The following is a 20,294-nucleotide window of genomic DNA, read 5'->3' on the forward strand; positions in this document are numbered from 1 at the left end:
AATCCATCAGATGTTCAGGGGGCACCGGGGGACACTCCTCTTACCCTGGTAGGCTGAGTCCAAGGCGTTCCCTCACACGACTGCTTAGTTAGGAAGCGGGGGTGGGGTGGTGGAGGGAGAGCTGCCTTATTATCACTGATGTGTCTGTTGGAACGAAAGGAGAGCGTGACTTCAGGGCCGCCTAAGCAATCAGGCTGGGGAACAGCTAGACAGGAAGGACTGAGCTCCTCAGGCGCTCCAGACAACGCGGTTCTGTAGGAACTGGGGGCGGGGCTTTCCAGGGAGAAGAAGGGCTTCCTTGTGCTCCTGATTTGCTGTCCGCATCACATGGCCGAGCCGGCTCCTCGCCTCTTGCAAAGCCTGTACTGCGCAGTGGAGTTCCGGCACAGCCGGGCCTTTCTCCCCAGGAAGTGGCGGTAGCTGTGGCGACTTGGAGCAAGGGGTGAGGCCGGACAGTGGGGAGGCTCCGCCCTTTCCCCATATTTGGGGCTGCGGACCGGGCCCAGGAGAACTGGGGTGCCTGCTTCTGCTTTCCCGTTTAAGTTAGGCATCTATACCTATCGAAGGGGACGCTTATTCCTCTGGACAGGTGTAGGTGCGGCTGTGTAGGGTCTATAGGTGATGGTCTGTTCCCCACCAGGGCTTTGTAGCAGTTACCTGCAAACATGCAGTCTTAGCAGTAGGTCTTCCTGGAGACGAAATGAGGGAGAGAATTGCATCTGCTGAATTTCTGCGACCTCCGGCAACTACCTGTTAATGCCGGAAAGATCCTTCCAGGTCCTATGTCTGGCTCTACAAGCAGTGACTGGCTCTTTGTGCACTGAACAAGCAGGTCAGAGCATATCCCGTTTGTTGCTGGTTTGATCCAATTTGGAGAAGGTGATCGATTAACTGGTAGTGAGGTTGTCTGTAGTAACTACAATTTAAAACAAAGTCTGGTTTTCTGTTTTTATGACTTAGAAGGTCACTCCAATTCTGTGTATTGAGGATCTCTTTCCAGGCCCTCTTGGAGCTGCCTTATTATCACTGTAGTTAAGAGTAGATTAAAAAATGGTGCAGAAGTTTGTGTCCCTTTATGATTATTTCAGTCTGATTAATACAAATATTAGGATGTAATTTCATGTATTTAGCATCAGACTGTGGCAGCATTTTGCATCCTGTGTTTGATAGCTCTGCTTGCTCCCTGCTGAAGCATAAAGAAGGTCATTGTCTTTCCATTGCCCTGCAGTACCTGGAATATAAGGGGATTTGTGTTTTGGCACTGTCTGCCTTTTAGGCTCTAGGGTCACAGAGATGTAGTCAAAGACGCTGGCACTTTTTCAAGACCTGCTGAGTTGTAGCGAAGGTAGCCTGTTTCTGTAGTATTACTGGGACTGTTAGGGTAGTTGATGTTGTCTTCATGGAGTGTTTGTATGATTGCTTGGGTTTGTTGTTCTGACATCCACTGATCTTCTCCTCTACAGTATGCAGGTGTCAGAACGTGAAGGTGGGACCACCACAGGGAATGGGCTGGATAGCCCAACAGCAACTGATACCCAGCCTGTTCCCCCCTCATCTCCCAAGCCCCCTTCATTGGACCTCTTCAATTTAGTAGTGTCCTACAAGCGTCTTGAGCTGTACCTGGAGCCACTGCAGGATATTGCTGAAGGGGTGTGGTTTCTCCTCAGGTGGGTGTTAGTGATACCTTCAGGGCATAGGTTTGGGGGAGTGTTTCTTGCTTGTTCTCTTTCATGAGGGCAGAGAAGATGCATTTTTTGCAAGTACCACTTTTACATGTGGGAAGAGTATACTATCATTTTGACCTTGTATCATTTCAGAAGTTGGGTACTATGCCCTGTTCCAAGAGATGCTAGATATTACTATACAGGGAACTCTGAATGGCTGGGCTTAAGGAAGACCTGCAACCACCTTTGTAGCTTGGTAAAAGATCTGTGGTATGTGGTTGCTCAACCCAAGACATGACTAGGACTTTACTGGCCATTCTTAAAATCTGCTTCCTTTTCATTTGAGTCCTTCTGTACATTTGTAAATTACTGCCCTTTTTCCTTTTCATCTCCCATCAGTGTCATCTTCATGTAGTTGAAAGGGTTCCAACAAAATGCTTAATCTTACCTGTGTTACAGCTGGCAGATGCCCGTCTGCTCCCTTCTCACTTGCCTGGGTCTCAACTTTCTGCTACTGACTTTGAGTGAAGGTGAGAAGGATGGGCTGGGGACCTGAGTTATTTATCTTTCAAAAATAAGGTGTGTCATTGAAGATTGGGCCAGGTGGGCAGGAGAGTGTGATTTCATATAAAACCATAGAGTTGGGAAAGACCGCAGTGGCCAACCAGTCCAACTCCCTGCCATGTAGGAATACATAATCAAAGCACTCCTGGCATATGGCTGTCCAGGCTCTGTTTACAAACCATTAAACCTCCACCACTCTCCAAGGCAGTGTATTCCACTATTAAACATCCCTTACTATCAGGAGGTTTATTAGGTGGAATATCTTTTCTTGCACTTTGAATCCATTACTCCATGTCCTAGTTTCTGAGGCAGCAGAAAACTAGCCTACTCCCTCTTCAACATGACATCCCTTCAGATATTTAAATATGGATATCATGTCACCCTTAACCTTCTCTTCTGCAGACTAAACATATCCAGATCCATAAGTCTCTCCTCATAGGGCATGGATTCCAGACCTTTTACTATTTTGGGTGCCCTCTTCTGGACATGTTCTAGCTTGTAAATATTTTTCTTGAATTGTGGTGCCCAGAATGAACAGAGTATTTCAGGTGAGGTCTGACCAACACAGAACAGAGTGATACAATTGTTTCCCTTAAACTTGACACTATACTTCTATTGATGCAGCTCAGAATTGCACTGATTTTTTTAGATGCCACATCACACTGTTGACTCATGTTTACCTTGTGGTCTTCTAAGACTCCCAGATCCCTTTCACAAGTGCTGTTGTAAAGCTAGCTGTCACCCATCTTATATTTGTGCATTTTATTTTTTCTAATTGCATGTAGTACCTTATATTTTCCCTTGCTGAAATTAATTTTGTTAGTTTTGGCGCAACTCTCTAATCTGTCCAGGTCATTTTTAATTCTGACCCTGTCATCTGGGGTATTAGCAACCCCTTCTAATTTGGTGTCATCTGCAAATTTGATTAGCATGCCCTCATTCCGTTATCCAAGTCATTTATAAAAGTATTAAATAGCTCTGAGCCCAGGACAGAACGCTGTGGTACCCCACTAGTCTCTCCAGGATGAAGATGAGCCATTGGTGAGCATCCTTTTAATCACAGGTGCCTTGAGAGCTGGTGAAGGTATAGTGAGATTGGCAAGCAGATAGTGGTTTGAGGTATGGTAGTTCTGTGGCTGGCTGTTGACTAGGCAAGCAGCGGAGTCACTTAGTAACTACAGTATCCTTTTTATGCCAGCTGCCTGGTTTGGACTGTGTGCCCTCCTGATCTCAGTGCCTGCCATGCTAGGCTACCTACAGGAGACCTGCCGTGTCCGCCTGACTGAAGAAGAGCTGGCACGTCGTAGGTACCACAGTGTGCGCCGTGAAGATGTCAGAAAAGTTCAGCTTTCACGGCAAGAGGCTGTGGCTGAAGTGAAGGGCTTGTAAGTATTGTTGGTGAAAAATGCTGTTGGGAAATGGGAAAGGGTGGATTTGAAGTGCATGATTAGAATGCTACTCCTTGTAATGATAAAGACTCTCACATTTTATGTTATATAAGTTACAGTATTCCTTTTCATCCATTGGGGGGCATCACACATCTTTGCCATGAGACTTGGTTATTGACACACCAGAGCTCAGAGGTAGAGCCTGGTTAAACTCCTGAATCTCAGTTCCTGGCATTGGCAGTTAAGGAATCTTGGTTTATAGGTTCTGTGGAGAGACTGCTCTTTGCCTGATGCCCGAAATAGCTGTTTTCCAATCAGAAGTGGCAATTCTGAGCTTAAATGGACCCATGTTCTTCCTTGGTGTTAAATGTATGCTTCCTGGTTTTGTGACTATGGGTTAGAGGAAGGGTTGCTAAAAATTTATATTGGGGCCACGTCTGTGCCTGCCCCTTTGTGTTTATCCTTATTCATTCCAGAAAGGTGGATCAATTTCAATCACCAAGCAAGAAACCTCATCTTAAAATAATTGATTTTAATCAACTTTTCCATCTGTACGGTTATTTTTTCCTCAGAAAAGTGTGTTTCTGTTACTTGATGGAGCTATTAAGCACATTGATTTATAGCCAACCACAGCCATTACTCCAGATATGGTACATATATTACTGCGGGGGGTGGGGTGGGGGGCAGAATATTGGCACTTGCATTTGTCTAACCAGTTTTTAGATCTTGATGTTTTTCAAGTTTTTAATAACTGACTGCATGACTTCAAATGAGCTTATGCAAGCAAAGGTTCTACAAGACTGGTCTAGGATATTCTTAGAACTGTAGTGAGTTGAAGGTTGCTGAATGGATTAGTATTTGATCAGGACAGAAACTTCCTTAGGTGTGAGCTACACAAAAAGCAAAAGGAAGTGGTGTTCTCTTCAGAAGGAAGAATAGATCATTTCACTTCAGAATATGAGGTGATAGTAGTGGGGAAATATTATTTTTCATAACTGTTCATTTAAATTCAGGGTGAAAAATTAATTTTAAAAAGCCCTTAGCAGTGAGATATTCTAATCCTGTTAATTCCTGGCTTTGTTAGTCTCCATTTAGAAATGCATTCACTTCATTTAGAAAATTGCTAACCTTCCTGCAGTTTGAAGTGGGGCAGTCTGTTCTGCCACCTCAGAATTTTACACTCTTATCCTACCTACTACATGTGTAGAGCCTGCATTCTTCCTATTCTCAGTAGATGATATCGGTGATAACTCTGCCAGTAGCTTGAATAAGGTATCAAGTATGATGGAATAACTTGCTACACAAATGTTGTAGGGCTTCAAAAATCACCCTCCATACGCTTTCTGTAGAAAATACAAATTCATTCAAAGAGTTAAAAACAGGATTCCACAAGCTCTTTTCAGGTGACAATTTCTGGAAAACACCTGAACTGTTTTTTTACAATTCCATAGTTTTCAGAATGAATGAGAATTTAAAAAACAACAACAACCACTCTGCAGTTGTTCTGTCTCTCATTCCTGCAACCCATTACAATGCACCAGTGATGTGTGAAATGAATTAAATGAGGCATTTATTGAAACTGGAATACTTAAATAAGATTAGGAAACTTGATGAATGACTGTACAACGAAAAAGGGGCTAGTCATCTGAGTTATATTGCACTGTTAGACAGTACTGATTAACTTTTGATATGCCAAGTCTTAGAAAGCTGGACTCTCCCTAACACTCCCTTATTAGATTCCTGAATTGCTCCAAGATGAAAGACTGTCTCTTAACTCCAGGTTCATGCTTTTAATCTAAAAGCTTCTTTGTTCCACCTCTCTCCTATTTCTTTTGGTGATTTGCTATACTGGCCTCCTCTCAATTCACCTTCTTCCCATTTTTGACCCAGTTCATATTTTTATCTGCCATTAGAATGAAACAGGACAGGCCTATTTGCTTGGGCTCTAGGTATGCATACTTTTGTGAGTGTGATTGGACACAAGGCTTTCTCAGGTAAAGAAGGGACTAACTTAACCTAGCTACTGGGAGTTGGAATTATTTCTTTGGCATGTCTTGTATTTATTTTGTAAGAAAGATCAAACTCTCTTATTATAATCTAACATTTAAAGTAAATTAATATATTGTGCCATTCTTAGTGAACAGAGGCCCTTTAAGTCCATAATTCACTGCTTCTGGAATTTGAAGTTATCACTGTTTGTATCTGACTGATAAGAAATTTGTAGCTGTGACTTGCTCAAGGTAGCCTAAGTAGGTTTTCATAACTTAGTAGGTATTTGAACCCAGGTTTCCTGTAGTCAAGTCTAGCACTCTGTCCCTTGGACCTTGCTGGCTTCCATCCAATTTCCAACCCTATGCAGTCTCATCCTGTGCTAATTTCTGACTGTTTGAAGTTGGCTGAGATGGATGTTTCCTTCAGTCCTCATCTTAGCCATATTTTATGTCGATGGGGGTACCTGTTTTCAACTTTGTTTTGTTCACTGAGTGGGTTTTTCCTTGTGGTTATTTTGAAATAAACAGGATGGTAGGGATAACCTTTCCCCATGTGTACAGCACCTGGAACTTGCATTGCCGGGATTTCTGTGGGATTGTGGGTGGCAGCATGATTATGCATAACTCTGTGGTAATTTCCTTTCAGCCTGATCCAGTTAGAGACCTTCCTGAGCTGGCTGTGTGGTGGCTGCGAGGCAGCCTACCGTGTCCTTCAGTGGGAGAACCCCTCTCTGTCCTCCCAGTGAGTATTGCGAGTAGAGAATACAATGAGGGCTGGGATATTGTTGCCTTAGGTTGTAGTAATGCGGGGTTGGTGGACTTTGCTGCTACTCTGAAAAGGCCCTGTCACCTTATTGAAAGCCTGGATTCTCCTTCCCCTCCCATTATTGTGCATTGGTGTTCAGAAGGATGCTGTCTGGGGCTATAAGGAAAATGAACATGTTGCATCACTTGAGGGGAAACTGGTGGGTGGACATATGTAGGCGATATTTATGTGCAGTATATGGGAATGAGGAGATATCAGAAGGTCAGGGCTGTTGCTGATCCCTAAGCGTGGCTTTTGCTTTTTTCCCTCCTCCCTCCTCGCTCAGGTTTTATGGGATACTGATGGGTTCCGTTTGTGCCCTCTACCTGCTGCCTTTGTGCTGGGTCTTCTTTCTTCTCAATAATGCCCTTTTCTTGGGCAATGTGGCATTTTACCGAGGTAAGGTAATTTCAGTTCTTCTAGGCAGACACCAATATGTCCCTTGGGAGCTGTGGGGGAGAAAGCATAGCACAGTCAGGCTGCGGTCCAGGTGGCCATTCTTTGCTGTAGCCATGTGGGATGCTGGGGGTTCCTGTTTACTCCATCCTGGTTTTAACAGGAGCAGGTTTGCATATCAAACTGTCCAATATTCTTGGAACCCAAATCATGAATACATTCCCTAAGCCCAGCTTTGACCTCTTGGAACTGGAAACCTCGTCCATGGAGAGATGTCCCAGTAGGGAGGCAGACCTAGGAAAGGCGGTGATAAAATGCTGGGCGGGAGGGTCTGGTGGAAGACTACAGCAACTCTCATTTAGTGCACAAACCATGGCAATGGCATGTTTCAGTATATTTTTGCTCCAGCAAAACATGTCATCAGTTACAGCAATTTTGGGTGGGGGCAGGGGCAGAGGTGTATTTGCACTGTAGCTCCCTTTGTACTATTCTCCTGGAGTGGGGCAAGGCCTTCTGTTCTCATCCTAAACTGACTTTGCAGTGTTGCTGGATCAGTAGCTGAGAAGGGTGATTGCTGCACCCCCCCCCCCTAGGTAAGTATGGGGACATTGTGTTAAAGAGTGCTTTAGACCCCCAACTCCAGATGTTGTGTTTTCCAGAGAGTATTTGCAGCACTACTGTGGGCTTATTATCCTTCTTCTTTGCAGTGAAAATGAGTGGGTGGTTGCATGTCTGCTCCACTAGAGTTTATTAGCAGTGAGGGTTGTCCTCTTTCACTGTTGGATACAATGACTCCTCCTGCCAAGATTTCCTTCAGCAAAGAAAGGTTTTCTGTCACGAAGAAATGTTGTTCTCCATTGGAAAAAAAAGTTATTTTCCTTTGAAGGAAGACTTAATGGAAGAGAATAATAGGATCCAGTCCAGTGTCTTATTCCTGAGTGGGATACAAGGCTAGTTTAGTAGCTATTGGAAGAGCAGAGCAACTACTCCATTTTCAGTCCTGGGTGTTTGTGCTTAGAAGAAACAGTGTTCTGGTGGTAGTAAAAATGTGGGCCATCTGCTCGAAAGATTCTCCTGGTCTCCAGGGGTGTCCTTCCATCTCCCTACCTTCCCTTTCTTTCTCCTAAGTGGTTTTGGAGCTGAAGTCATCTGTAGAACAACGCTTGGGCCTTGCATCCATTTCTAGTAGTCCAGAACTTGCTGAACTGGATGCAGGGGAAAGTGGGACGGGTGTCCTACCAGACCAGACACCCACGCCAACCAGCACGGAGGTAAGCCTTCAAGGGAATAGTGAGGTGCATGTGAGTGTATTTCAACCCCAAGCACTTTATGAATTGATATTTCATTTTGCAAATTTAATACTTTTAACATGTAATATTAAATTTAATAATTTTTGATAATTTAATATTTTATGGAGAAACTGTGCAAAGCCCAGCATTAGGTCTGGCACTGTGGCTTAGGATGTCTTTGGGGTGCTTCTTTTTTGGGGGCTGGGCTGACATCCTTTGCCTTTTTTTACTATTCGGTGGTTGTTAGACCTTTTGGACTCAGCTAGTTATGAGGATGAAGTAGTATTGGGGTGCATATGGAACACTGTTAAGGGGTGGAGTCACAGGATGTTGATTGATAGTCAAGGTTTGAATCTGTTTTCTGACAGTTTTGCTGGTTAAAACATGTATATTTGCACACTCAGCTCTTCTATTGGTCTGACAGAAGTGGCTTTGAGTCTGCCCTTCATCATATTGTCTTTATTGCCTGCTCCTGTAAGTGTCACCTGCCACTAGGAGGTATCAGTAATTGAGTGCTAAACTTTCCCATTATTTCTTGAGGTCTTGAGTAAAAGCTGTCCTGACCAATAACCAGGTTCTGGAGGGAAGCAGAACCTGTTATTGAACTCCATGTGACCTTTCATCAGGATAGCTAGAATGCCCAGGGGCACATCCTGGCTTGAATGCCACCATCTCAAATACTGCTGGGTGTTTTGTTCTCTTCATCTTATGACACCAGGTATCTGCTTTCCCTGCAGGATCTGACCCCTGGCAGTGTGGAGGAAGCAGAGGAAGCGGAGCCTGATGATGAGTTCAAGGATGCTATTGAGGTCTGTGTCAGAAGGGAGGGGCTTCAAGGGCCTGTACTGGTTTGTGTTGTGAGGCAAGGGAAAGGCCTGATGTGGGGAAGGGGGAATAATAAAGGTAGGTGCATATTCTGGGGCGGGGTGGCACAACATTTAAGGTGAGGATACCTTAGGCCTGGGTCCTTCTGCTTTCTTTCTCCTAGCCATTATTTCTTGTTTTTTTTCTCCTTGCTGCGGAAGTAGGAGACGCAGCTGCTGCCAATGGTGAGTGCAGGGACCAGAGCATAATTTAAATAAATCTAAAAACACCTCTTACTTTTGCTTCTTGATCCTTAGGACAGCTGATGCCTGGCATCTGCTTAAACTAGAATTCTTTACTCTCATTTTGTTCAATTTCATCCCCTCAAGTGAGAACAGTTGGGATTCCCCTCACTCAGTATCTGGACCCCCTCCAGTTTTTAAGCATAAGCATAAGCATAAGCATTTTATTGTCATTGTGCACGCACAACGAAATTTACAGCAGCATTCCTCGATGCACACAATTTCAGACTCATACATCATCATCCTCCACCCATCCCTACACAGCCCCAAATACATCAATATGAAGCAGCGGAGTTTAGCATAGCCACAGCTCTAGAGTAGAAGCTGTCTCTAAACCTCTTTGTCCTAGTTCTGAGGGCCCTGTATCGTCTGCCAGATGGTAGCAGTTTTCTGATCCTCATTTTTCTCTGTGTACAGAGCTATGCCTTTGGGCTGTGGCTTTGCTGAAATCCTTCGATCTGTCCTTATCTGGCTGCCTTAGGGTGTCCTTGGGCTTCTTCCAGACAACGTCTCCTTTTGCTTATACCCAGGAAGAGGATGATGTCTCCCAGCGCTTAATAGAGTTTGAGCCAGGCCATTCTGTCAGCACCTTCCTGACCAAGGATGATGTGATTCGCATAAAGGTGTCACGACTGGCAGAGCGTCTGCGCAAGCGCTACCCAACAAGTAACCTTGGCACTGGACTGGGAGGTAGGATGGTGGCACTGCTATAGTGGGAGACTCTGGCAGATGCATGTGCTTGGTGCTGGGGATTGGTACAAACAGGATATTTGGCCCAGTAGCTGTCACAGAAGAAGTGAGAGCTGCCAAGTGTGCTAAGTGAGTCTTGGATGCCAAAAATGTAGTTCTGTCCAAGGGTATATATGCGCTGTGCTTTTAAAAATCAGTGCCTCATTCCACAGAATATATATGTGTATAAATACATAGTCTTTATATATGTTGGGGTGAATCTGCAACTCTTCTCAGCATAGTGTGAATGAAGCTCTCCTCCAACTTAAGTAACTCTTCCATCAGAGGAGCTTAGTGGAATGGCTGGATCTGCTCCGTTGATTTATTTTGCAGGTTTTCCCTATGGGATGAGTGGGAACGAAGCAAGGAGATAGACAGGATGCTGATCTGTGGAAATCTTCCCTGTACACAAGTTTCCTAAGTTTCTTAGACTTCATCTGGCCTTACTTTTAAGCCGATCTTGACAGCTACAAGAGATGGAAAATTTGATTAAAAAAGAAACAACTGTTTGAAAGAGCCCAGGGCTGTGTAGATGGAGTTGTCTGATGTTTATACTCACAATGACCTTGTGAGGGATATGTTCTGGTGAAGACAGGATCATGTGATACCACAAAATCCTAAGGCAGGGCAATTGTAGAGAGGCAGCAGCCCCAAGCTGAGTTATTTTTCTAAGCCTTAAACTTCAGTGGACTTTTAAAAAGGGTGCCATTCTTCTTCAGATTGCATTGCAAGCTCTGGAGAAGCTTCCTGCCCGGACAGTTTTATTACTTCTGTCTTCCCCTCCCCCAGTCAAATCCCATAAGCAATCATAAGCCAGACTGAGGGAAACATGATGGTGGGCAGGCATTTTCAGGGGAGAGCTGCTAAGGGGGTGTTGGCAGGGAAGGGCTGCAGCCAGGACTGGTGAAAGCAGGGCCAGGCCCACATGACTTAAGAGATTTGTCATGGACCCCCACTTTCTTTCCTTTCAGCAAACTGTGCCAACTGTTCAGCCACGTTCTCTCTGTTGAAGAAGCGGGTGAGTCCCTCCTCCCCCTGATTCCCTTCCCCATTCCCTTCCTGCTCTCTTGCTATGTGGGTCTCACACTGCATGCTGCAGCCCAGTGATTCACCTTCTTGAGTCCTTGCAGCTCCTGCAGCACTGGAGGAGGGAGGGGGAGAGAATCATAATGAGTATCTGATGGGGTTTTATTAATACACTCTCTGGCTCTACGCTCCGTTGTCTTCTTGGCTCTGAGGCTGGCAGCAAGGAAAGGGATGGCACAACCACTTGAATACTGAGCTGGAGTGGCATTTCTTGAGACAAAGCACAACCCCTTCTCATCTCTCCCCCATCCCACCCCCAAGTAGACAAAGAGGTCTCCTTGATCCATTTCAGCAAGGATTGTGAGTGGGATGCAAAGCTTGGCCACAGGGAAGAGAAGAGCTGTATTTTGGGGGAAGAAACGACATGAGCAGGGCTTGCTCAGGAGTTGTCCCTATAGCTGTTTTTCTCTTTTTTTATTCCCTCCCCGCAGCGAAACTGCAGTAACTGCGGGAACAGTTTCTGCAGCAGGTGTTGCTCCTTCAGAGTTCCCAAGAGCTGCATGGGGGCTACAGGTGGGTAAGATGGTTTTGTGTTGGGCATTGAGGGTGTAGGGCAGGGGGGTGTTTTCTTTTTCAAAGGGATGCTTCAGATTTGGCCTGTGCTGGCGTGGGGAGCTGGGTGGAGATCAAAGTACTTTTGGTCTCTCAGGATGTGTCCTTGAAGGCGTAAGCAGCTTTTTTCAGATTCTCTTTTGGGGTGTGTGTGTGAGACTGCATGGAGCTTGGTGGACCCTGAATTCTCACCTGTATTTTCTACCACAGCACCTGATGCTCAGCGGGAAACTGTCTTTGTGTGTGGACACTGTAATCTAATGCTGATCAAGTGAAAAGCTGATCAAGTGAAAAGCCGGTTTGGAGTCCTGTTCTCTGCTGGATCTGCTCTGCATCCTTGCCTGTCTGCACTGATCCTTGTGGGAGCGAAGCCATGGCATCGTACTCTCACCTGGCTCCTCCCTGGAACTGTGATAGGATGGGCTGGCACACCTGACCTCCTAAGTGCCCTTTGTGCGCCTCTCCCCTGTGATGTGTGAGCAGTTGGGGAGGGTCCTGCAATCAGGATGAACTGTACAGGAGGTTCTTTATGTGTTAGATTACTGTAAGCTTTCCTTTGCTACTAGCCTGGGAGGGAAGTGGAGATGGTCCTTTGCCTTCCTGAAGGCCTGACTTTCCTCCCTTCCATGTTTTCTTCACAGTTCCCTTTTTGCAGTGCTCCTCCTGGCATCTAGACCGCCAGGTATCCAAAAGTGAGATACTATTAAGTGAGATGCCAGTTGTTCTGAGGTTGAGAGTGGTTCTTCCTTTGAAGGTAGCTGTGGCTGGCTCTGCTGTGTAAAGAAGCCCCTCCCTCCCCATATGTCCCTTGTAGCTGAGAATATTGTGCAGCTGGATCTGCCTTCTTTTCTTACATTGAATGGGAGCAGAATCCCTGTTTTCTTCTCTTGTCCCCCCTGCTTTTGTATTTGCTCATCCTTGGTAGCACATAGTTAAAGCTCCTCAGTCTGACCTGAGACGTCCTCACTCATCCCTGCACTGTGAGAGCAGATATTTCTTCAGATATCTGGGATTCTCATTAATCACAAAACTCAGATGTGTAGGGTACCTGCTTCAGTAGGAGCTGGCTCACAGAAGTGGGGACTATTTGGATTGTTGCTGCTTTCTAGTATCTATTACTAATAAATTATGTCATTAGAGACTGGAGCCAATATTTCCAGTGTTTGAAACAGCTTTTGATGTGAAGGGAACCTAAGAATACTTTGGAGTTTGATAGCTTTTGAATGCAATCATGAAGTGGGGAGTTATGAAATGGGTTTGCAGACTAGGAAAAGAGAGGAGATCAGAACAATCAGCCTGAGAAGATATCAGAAGCTGGGAGAGAAGAAATGCCAGTTGTTGGGTTGTCTTGTACTCAGCCGTGTGAGATACTGAGAGATAGAAGAGGGACTGGCAAAGGTATGAGGATTTGCATAGAGGACTGCCCTCTTGCAGCTTCCTATGCAGCGTGTGCCATTACTGCAGAGCAGCTAATATGGCGGGCCAGGGGGAGGGGGGGGGAAACTATCCTGGAAATGAATGTTCATGCATTTCTCATCCTCTTGTCTGAGAGAGAGCATTGAGGAGTGCAAAAGTTACGTAATAGTGTGTTATACATATAAAAATCTGACTGGTAATAGATTTGGAGTAGGTCACAAGAAGCACTACTTCACAATGCGTAACATGGTATGAGTTAATTTCTGCTAACATTGATGGTGGCTTTAAAACATTTAGGCAAATTTAGGGAGTATAATTATGGGTTTAGATCCATGCAGAATTTCAGCTTGTGCTAGAGCTCTTGGTCATCCTGATTCTGTTGATTACGTTGACTTCCACTGTGTAATCTACATTGAGTCTCAGTGAGAAATGTAAGCTATAAATAAACAAATAAAAGATCACAGTAGCTACTTGTGCTTAGTCAAGCTTATGGTACTCCTACTTGTATTTCTGCTTGCACAATCAGTTTCTGGTCATTGTAATATATGGGGAGCAAAGCTCTAGGTATTGTACAAGTTCTTACCATGCAGAAACGTTTTTAAGTCTGTTTTCACTTGTGCACCATTGAATCCAAGCCAAGATCTGTTTGGCTTGCTTAGTAAATGGGACTACCATTTTCAGAAGCAGCACCTCTTTGCCTGTTGGAGTGCAGTCTGTTGTGACCAGGACTCCCTGTCGCCTCAACCACAATGCTCCCATTGCTTTAGGTGGCCTTCTTGGGTCTCAGATATTCTGGGTATCACCCCAGTGAGCTGCTGCCAGTAGTTGATTGGCTGTACTGCAGGCAGCCATCAACTAGCCTTCTCCTCCCTGACCCTCTGGCTCCCCGAAGCTTTTATAGCTTCCTTCTTCCCTACAGCCCTCCCCCTGAGCCCTTCCCTTCAGGCCCTTCCTGGGCCTCAGCCTTTAAACCTCTGCTGACCCTACCTCTTCTCTTTGACTCCTGGGAAGAAAGGGCTGTGCCTGCTGCCGGATTGGCTTCCTGTGAGGCTCTGAGACAAGCCCTTCCTTTGCTGGTCCTGGTCTGGGATAGCTGCTGCCTGACTCTCCCACCTCCTTGGGCTGCTGCAGCTTGCCACATCCTGTAAGTAAGTGACTTGAGTCAGGGTTGCTGGGGCACAAGTCCGGAGGCATTGACTTCAGACATAGTTAGTAGGTAGATAATTCCTTAATGCCTGCTGTTTATTAGAGGCATCTGCCTGACCATTGTTGGAGACCTGATGCTGGACAGCACCAACTCTCTTGCACTCTGAAAATACACAGTGACTGTGTATACAAAATCCTTGCAATGGAGTCTGACCCTACTAGAAAGAAAGGTAAGAGTGTTGGATGGCAGTAGAACTCATGGGATTTTAAAAATACAGTTCCTCTGAACCACCTTTGGTAAAGCTCTGTATTCTAAACTCATAAAAGTATGATAGTCTTGATTCTTTGTTTCATACCTCCTGCAACAGGTGACTGGTTTGAGCTTTGAAAAGGCCAGATGGTACTGCTCTGGGGAAAGAAGACAGGAGAAGCACACTAAAGGCTTCTCAATTGGTCGCTTTCCATGAATCAATCACATTCTCCCCCCTCGCCCCGTTACTCTCTTTTGTTATTTATTATCAATAAGAGAATTCTCCAGGTTTGGTTAATTGGTGTGTCTTTCAGTCTTTCTTACGCTTTCATCAATGACAATGCAAAATATATTGTGCGAACGGCATTTTGACATCACAAATTATTAGGGTAAAACTGCCATTTTTTAAAAAAGTGAAGAACAGAAGAATTACAAGAAGGACGAATATGAGCGCAGCAGTTAATGAACAGAGGGGTGATTTATAGAGTGGCACAGCAATTTTAAAAGAAAAACTTCTTGCTCTCTTTTTTAAAGAGTTAGCATTTACAAGCTGGTATGAGGAGCAGTGTCGCAGTTTCCAAATTAGTTGCAAACACTGCTTGTTAAAGTGTAATTGCTTTACCAAAGGAGCAGCAGTGGCTTAGGAGGTTAAGAGCTCATGTATCTAATCTGGAGGAACCGGGTTTGATTCCCAGCTCTGCCGCCTGAGCTGTGGAGGCTCATCTGGGGAATTCAGATTAGCCTGTGCACTCCCACACACGCCAGCTGGGTGACCTTGGGCTAGTCACAGCTCTTCTGAGCTCTCTCAGCCCCACCCACCTCACAGGGTGTTTGTTGTGAGGGGGGAAGGGCAAGGAGATTGTAAACCCCTTTGAGTCTCCTGCAGGAGAGAAAGGGGGATATAAATCCAAACTCTTCTTCTTCTTCTTCTAATTTGTTTTTAAATTTTTAATAATAATATAACAGAAAAAGGAAGAACAGATTCTATGATTTTTACAATTCTGTTTACTAAGAGGCAACAAAATATTTTACACACACACACACACATATATATATATATAATCTATTACTGATATTGACTTTTGTAAGGTAGAGTCTAATAGCTCAAGAAATATCAATAAAAACACTGATACATTATTATTGTGGTAGATTTCCAAAATTTCTCTCACAAGTTAAGGGTCATAGTCAACTCATGACCATCTTGCTTATCCATTCATCTTTCCCTCAATTGGTTTGTCTTTCTTGCAATTCAAGATGAATTAATCTGCTGTGTTTTTATCTGCTTTCATGAACACAAGATTTCACATTTTTGCTACCTTGTAGTTTACTTTCCTTACCTGTTTGTGCAGGCTGCTTACCAGGGTTCTAAAGCCACAGCTGCTGTTACTCTGCACAAATGGCTTGGGTTTAGCACAGTGTAAGGAAGATGGAAAACTCTTTTACTTTTCCTTGTTCCCACAGAAATGGCAAATTTTTAAAAGAAGTTCATAAACCTTTAAAGTGCTATTGAGACATCTTCTGAATGCTCTGAATTGTAACACAGAGTCTGCTTTCTATCAACTTGATGTTCTCTTGCCTTAACCATAAAACAGATTGCTTCCCTATTTAAGCAAACTTTGACACTAGGTTCATTGGTTTACTTGAACTTTGCCTATGAATTGAACCTGCTCTCAATAAGTGAGGCTGAGGAGTGCAATGGCAGGATAATCACAACTACCTGCTGTTGGTCTCTGGTCCTAGAACAGTACAGCTGTCCTCAACCAGGGCCATTTCAGTCCTGGCCCTTGCCTGGTGGAATACCCTGTCTAATGAGACCAGGGCCCTGTGTATATTTATTGTAATCCACTTGTAAGACAGGGCTGTTCCGCCAGGCCCTTAGTTGAGGATAGCAACGTTTCCCATTCTTATTGGCCTCCCCCCTTCCCTCCCCTTTCCCTCCGCCAACATGATGGATGATGGCTATATTGAGGCAGGGATGATAATCGCTGGATGAATTTATTTAAGGGCTTCAAAATAGGTTATGAAAATTATGAAACTACTAGATTTTATGAATTTTTATAATATTCTTTGCTGTTAGCTGCCCTGAGTCCTGTTTGGGAAGAGTGGCCTAGAAGACCCATAAATAAACTATGTCCTATCCCCCTAGCTAGCAGGTTGCCATAGCTTGTTGGCTATCTGTGCATTTGCCCTGGGGCCAATGTATAGGAATTGACCATAGATCAGTTGGGAAGCTGAATGAATCCCATACATTGGTCGGAAAGGCCTTTGCCTTGCTGCAGCCAGGAGCTGAGCAGCTTAGCAATGAGTGGGTGCAACTTCTGCTCCCTAGCTTGCTCAAGCAGGAGACAAAAATAGCAGCAGTGTACAATCAATATCAAAAGTAATCTCATTAAAGCCTGTGGGATGCTAATCATCTCTTTATGGGAGCTGGCTACTAGGAGGATCGCTGTTCATCTGCTACTTTATTTACAGGTCCCCTACAATTTGTACTTTATTCTACCACTTGCACATAATAATAATCTCATAATTTCCTGCATCGCTGGCACAGAGTGACATTTTAAACTTTGCAAGGCAATTTTTGTAAATGAATGGAGCATATCATAAGACTGCACCGGAGTGGATCAATATGCCGTCTCATATATATTGCTGTGACGTGGTGTTTCCTGAATCTTGCCAAATTCTGTCGGGAGAACATAAAGCTTTTATTTTATTTATGGCAATCTGATCACAGGCTCGAGGTACAGGGATGCTCTGGGAAAGCTCATAGCAGCAGAGCCTCTGGTCACTGGGGACGGGGATGCCAGGCAGGGTTTCTGCAATGAAGTGAGGAACTAGAGTTTCAGCTGATGTGTGGCTTCTCTTCACTTAAGATATTTACATCCTGCTATTCTCTCAAATGGGGGCCCAAAGCATCATGTTCCCTCCTTCCATTTTGTCACAACATCATGCCTGTGAGGTACGTTGGGCTACAAGAATGACTGGCCCATGGTCACCCATCTGGCTTCCATGGCAGTGTGGGAATTTGAACCTGGGTCTTCCAGTCTGACCAGTACACCACAATAGCTTCCAGAATGTGCTTCTTCCTCCAGGCTTTTGACTCTACTCGCATGGAAGATTAAACCTTCAGCATATTTCTGAACCTGGATACATGCAGCATAGTAGGATAAAACTCGAAAACCAGAGAGTATTTAGGAATGCTTGAGCTGTGAATGACTTGCAGCTGTTTCACAAGCTCTGCTTCCAGGAAGACAGATAGATTAACCCTGCAGTGAAGTTCCCGGTGCACGCAGAATGGAGAAAAGGAAAATGTTTGATGAGTAGTGCCAGGAAAATAGAGCAATACTGGAGAAAGAAGTCAGCTAGGACAAATGACAAACAGGACCAGGATGTATTGGGATTATTTAAGTAGATATTATAAATGTAGTTCTAAATGAACAATTAAAAAACAACTGGGCTTATTTTCAGTATTTATTTATACCTCGTCTTTCTCCTCAGCAGGGAGATAATGTGGCATATATAATCCTTTTCTCCATTTTATCCTCATACACATCCCTATGTGCCTGGTCAGGCTGTGTGTGGCTGTTTCAAGATCACCTTACAAGCTTCCATGGCAGTGTGGGGATTTGACCCTGGATCTCCCAGGTTCTAGTCCAAAACTGTAACCTCTGCACCACACTAGCATGCATTTTGCAATCCTCTGCAGAGTTACTCGAGTTTAATACAATTGAAATAAATGGATTTAGAAAGAACTGTGCAATGCCTTGATCTGGGTAGTTCAGGCTAGCTTGATCTCATGTGATCACAGAAGCTAAGCATTGTCAACCCTCTGATTTCCAAGGAGTCCCAGGGTAGTGATGTGGAAGCAGGCAATGGCACTTCTGAACATCTCTGGCCTCAAAAATCCCGCTGGTTCATCACAAGTCAGATGTGACTTGATGGCAAAAAACAAAACACCACACAATGGACTGCCCTGTTAGAATACCACCATCCGTTAAGAAACTAAAATAGGTTATTGTACTTACAACTCCAGGTTTAATGTTTCATCCTAAGCATTGGAACAAAAGCAGTTCTTGGAAAATGACCAAGTTGGGGAATGTTCAGTTTAGTGAAAGAGCTCTGTAACTATATGGTTTGGTTCATAAGTCTTGAGATCTAGTTTCTGTGTTACCATAGAAAATAATCCAAGGTGGCTGCTTTTTTATCCCATTATCCTTTTTAGCATTGCAGAACAAAACTAGGCATTTAAAATTCTATTTCAATGGCATGTGAAAGTGAATAAGGTACTTCCAATAGTTCATGTGAAGACCTTCCATAAAATCATAACATCTAGTGTTGCTAGGTGCCACAGCAATCTGGGAACCCCAAAATGAAGTGAATGTAGTACTAAACTGTCAGAGGCAGCCAGAACCTGTTCATCTAAGCTTGCATGATAAGAGTGGGGAGTGATGATTCAAGGGGGAAATAGTCTAGGTTCCTGAAACGTGTTGTGTCAGTAGTTCTGGTGTGACTTCTATTGATATCAGACTGTTTAGGGAAGGGGAATCCAGTTTTGACAGGGGAGTTCTCAGTTGCATTAACTTCAAAGAGCAAAGGTGTTTGGTCAATATAAAAAGTTCTAAGATTTGGGCTGAGTGCAGAGGCTAATTTCAAAATAAGAGGCCAAAACTGCAAGTGGTATTTAAGCAGTGGACAATTGGAAACTCTTGGCAGCCTGCGGTGTTGTTCATTGTGGATTTGGCCTCTAGATGGCATACGTCTGATGCTTGGGAATGTTCAAATGGGAGAAAGATGCCAGGAATTTTTCAAAATAGTTTTGCAAGGAATTGATTTGACCTATTATACACAGCTCAAGAACACGTGTTGGTTGCACCAAGACTGAAGTTATGGAATATATGCTGGGGTGGCACAACTGAACTGGGACATATGTTTTGCATGCTATTCTCTGTAACAATCATTTGGTCTACTGTCTTTTCCACGTTATATTTGCATTATGAGGTAACATATAGTAGGAGTTGCTAAAAGTTTGTTTGGAGCTATTTATGGAATGCATCATATTGGTATACTTCTAGGAAATCTAGAACTAAAAATATTAACGTGGAACTCGTGGGAAATTTGGGTGAAAATAGTGAGCTGGAAGTTTGTGGGTTTAACATTAGGTTGTTCACCATGGCGTACATGGCGTTTTATCCAAAATTTCCTGATCATAAATTTGGAATCTTCTAAACCTCAAATATGTGAATCTGTTCAGAATTCAGGGGAGGGGCAGGGGATAGGGAGAGAGAGATGGTCCAATTTTAATACTTTTCCTTTCATATTAATACCATGAAGATTGGGAAGTTGCTGAAAGAACACAGCTACCCTGTTCCTTGGTGTTTTCTTCTTCTATCAGGCACCAGTGAGCCCAGGACTATTTCTGTTCTCTGTCACCTAACCTAAAAGAGTGGGTGATTTTCCCCACGGTTTTGCTCTTGAAAAAATAAACACCTCCTTCACAGCATGGCCAGAAGGAAGTAGCTTGAAATCCACCTACACAAACTGAGAAACTGGAGGTACTCTCTTCTCTAGCACTTTGCTGTTAAAGGTGCTATTGTGTATGTGTGTTTATGAAGGGGTGAATTCAATCAGAATTGTTCTTTGTATAGGCATCAGCCCTTTTTATTGGCACATTGTTGTTTTCTATTCCTCTCTTATGCATATGTTGTTGACTCGACTAGGAACTGCTGTCATGCTGCCATAGTTAGTATTGCTGAACCAAGCAGCCCTCAGTCAACTAGAAACAACGACTTCAGATTATGAATCAAAATATGGTCCCTGTTGTGCAGATTCACATGTTTGTGAGGGAGGCAAGATTTTTTGTAAATACTGGGTGACTTTGCTAACAGATTTGGCAAAGGACAAAAAATGGTGAGGGA

General features: G+C 44.0%; 1 protein-coding gene across 3 annotated transcripts; it reads left to right on the forward strand.

Annotated features, from left to right (window-relative positions):
• The first annotated feature begins 334 nt into the window (after positions 1 to 334).
• ZFYVE27 (zinc finger FYVE-type containing 27) lies at positions 335 to 13,456 on the forward strand. 3 transcript variants are annotated; one of them, XM_048506301.1, is made up of 13 exons: positions 335 to 442; positions 1,464 to 1,667; positions 2,124 to 2,194; positions 3,427 to 3,613; positions 6,254 to 6,349; positions 6,699 to 6,811; positions 7,937 to 8,079; positions 8,835 to 8,906; positions 9,126 to 9,146; positions 9,734 to 9,893; positions 10,904 to 10,950; positions 11,450 to 11,531; positions 11,781 to 13,456. In XM_048506301.1, exons 2-13 carry the CDS (start codon positions 1,465 to 1,467, stop codon positions 11,843 to 11,845), a joined length of 1,260 nt encoding a protein of 419 aa, XP_048362258.1. In that variant the 5' UTR covers positions 335 to 442; position 1,464; the 3' UTR covers positions 11,846 to 13,456. The 3 variants fall into 3 exon arrangements, with proteins under 3 accessions (XP_048362258.1, XP_048362257.1, XP_048362259.1); XM_048506300.1 differs by having other exon boundaries at positions 366 to 832; XM_048506302.1 differs by lacking the exon at positions 9,126 to 9,146 and having other exon boundaries at positions 367 to 832.
• The last annotated feature ends 6,838 nt before the right edge of the window (positions 13,457 to 20,294 follow it).

The sequence above is a fragment of the Sphaerodactylus townsendi genome, linkage group LG08, assembly GCF_021028975.2.
Source record: "Sphaerodactylus townsendi isolate TG3544 linkage group LG08, MPM_Stown_v2.3, whole genome shotgun sequence".
Taxonomy (NCBI): domain Eukaryota; kingdom Metazoa; phylum Chordata; class Lepidosauria; order Squamata; family Sphaerodactylidae; genus Sphaerodactylus; species Sphaerodactylus townsendi.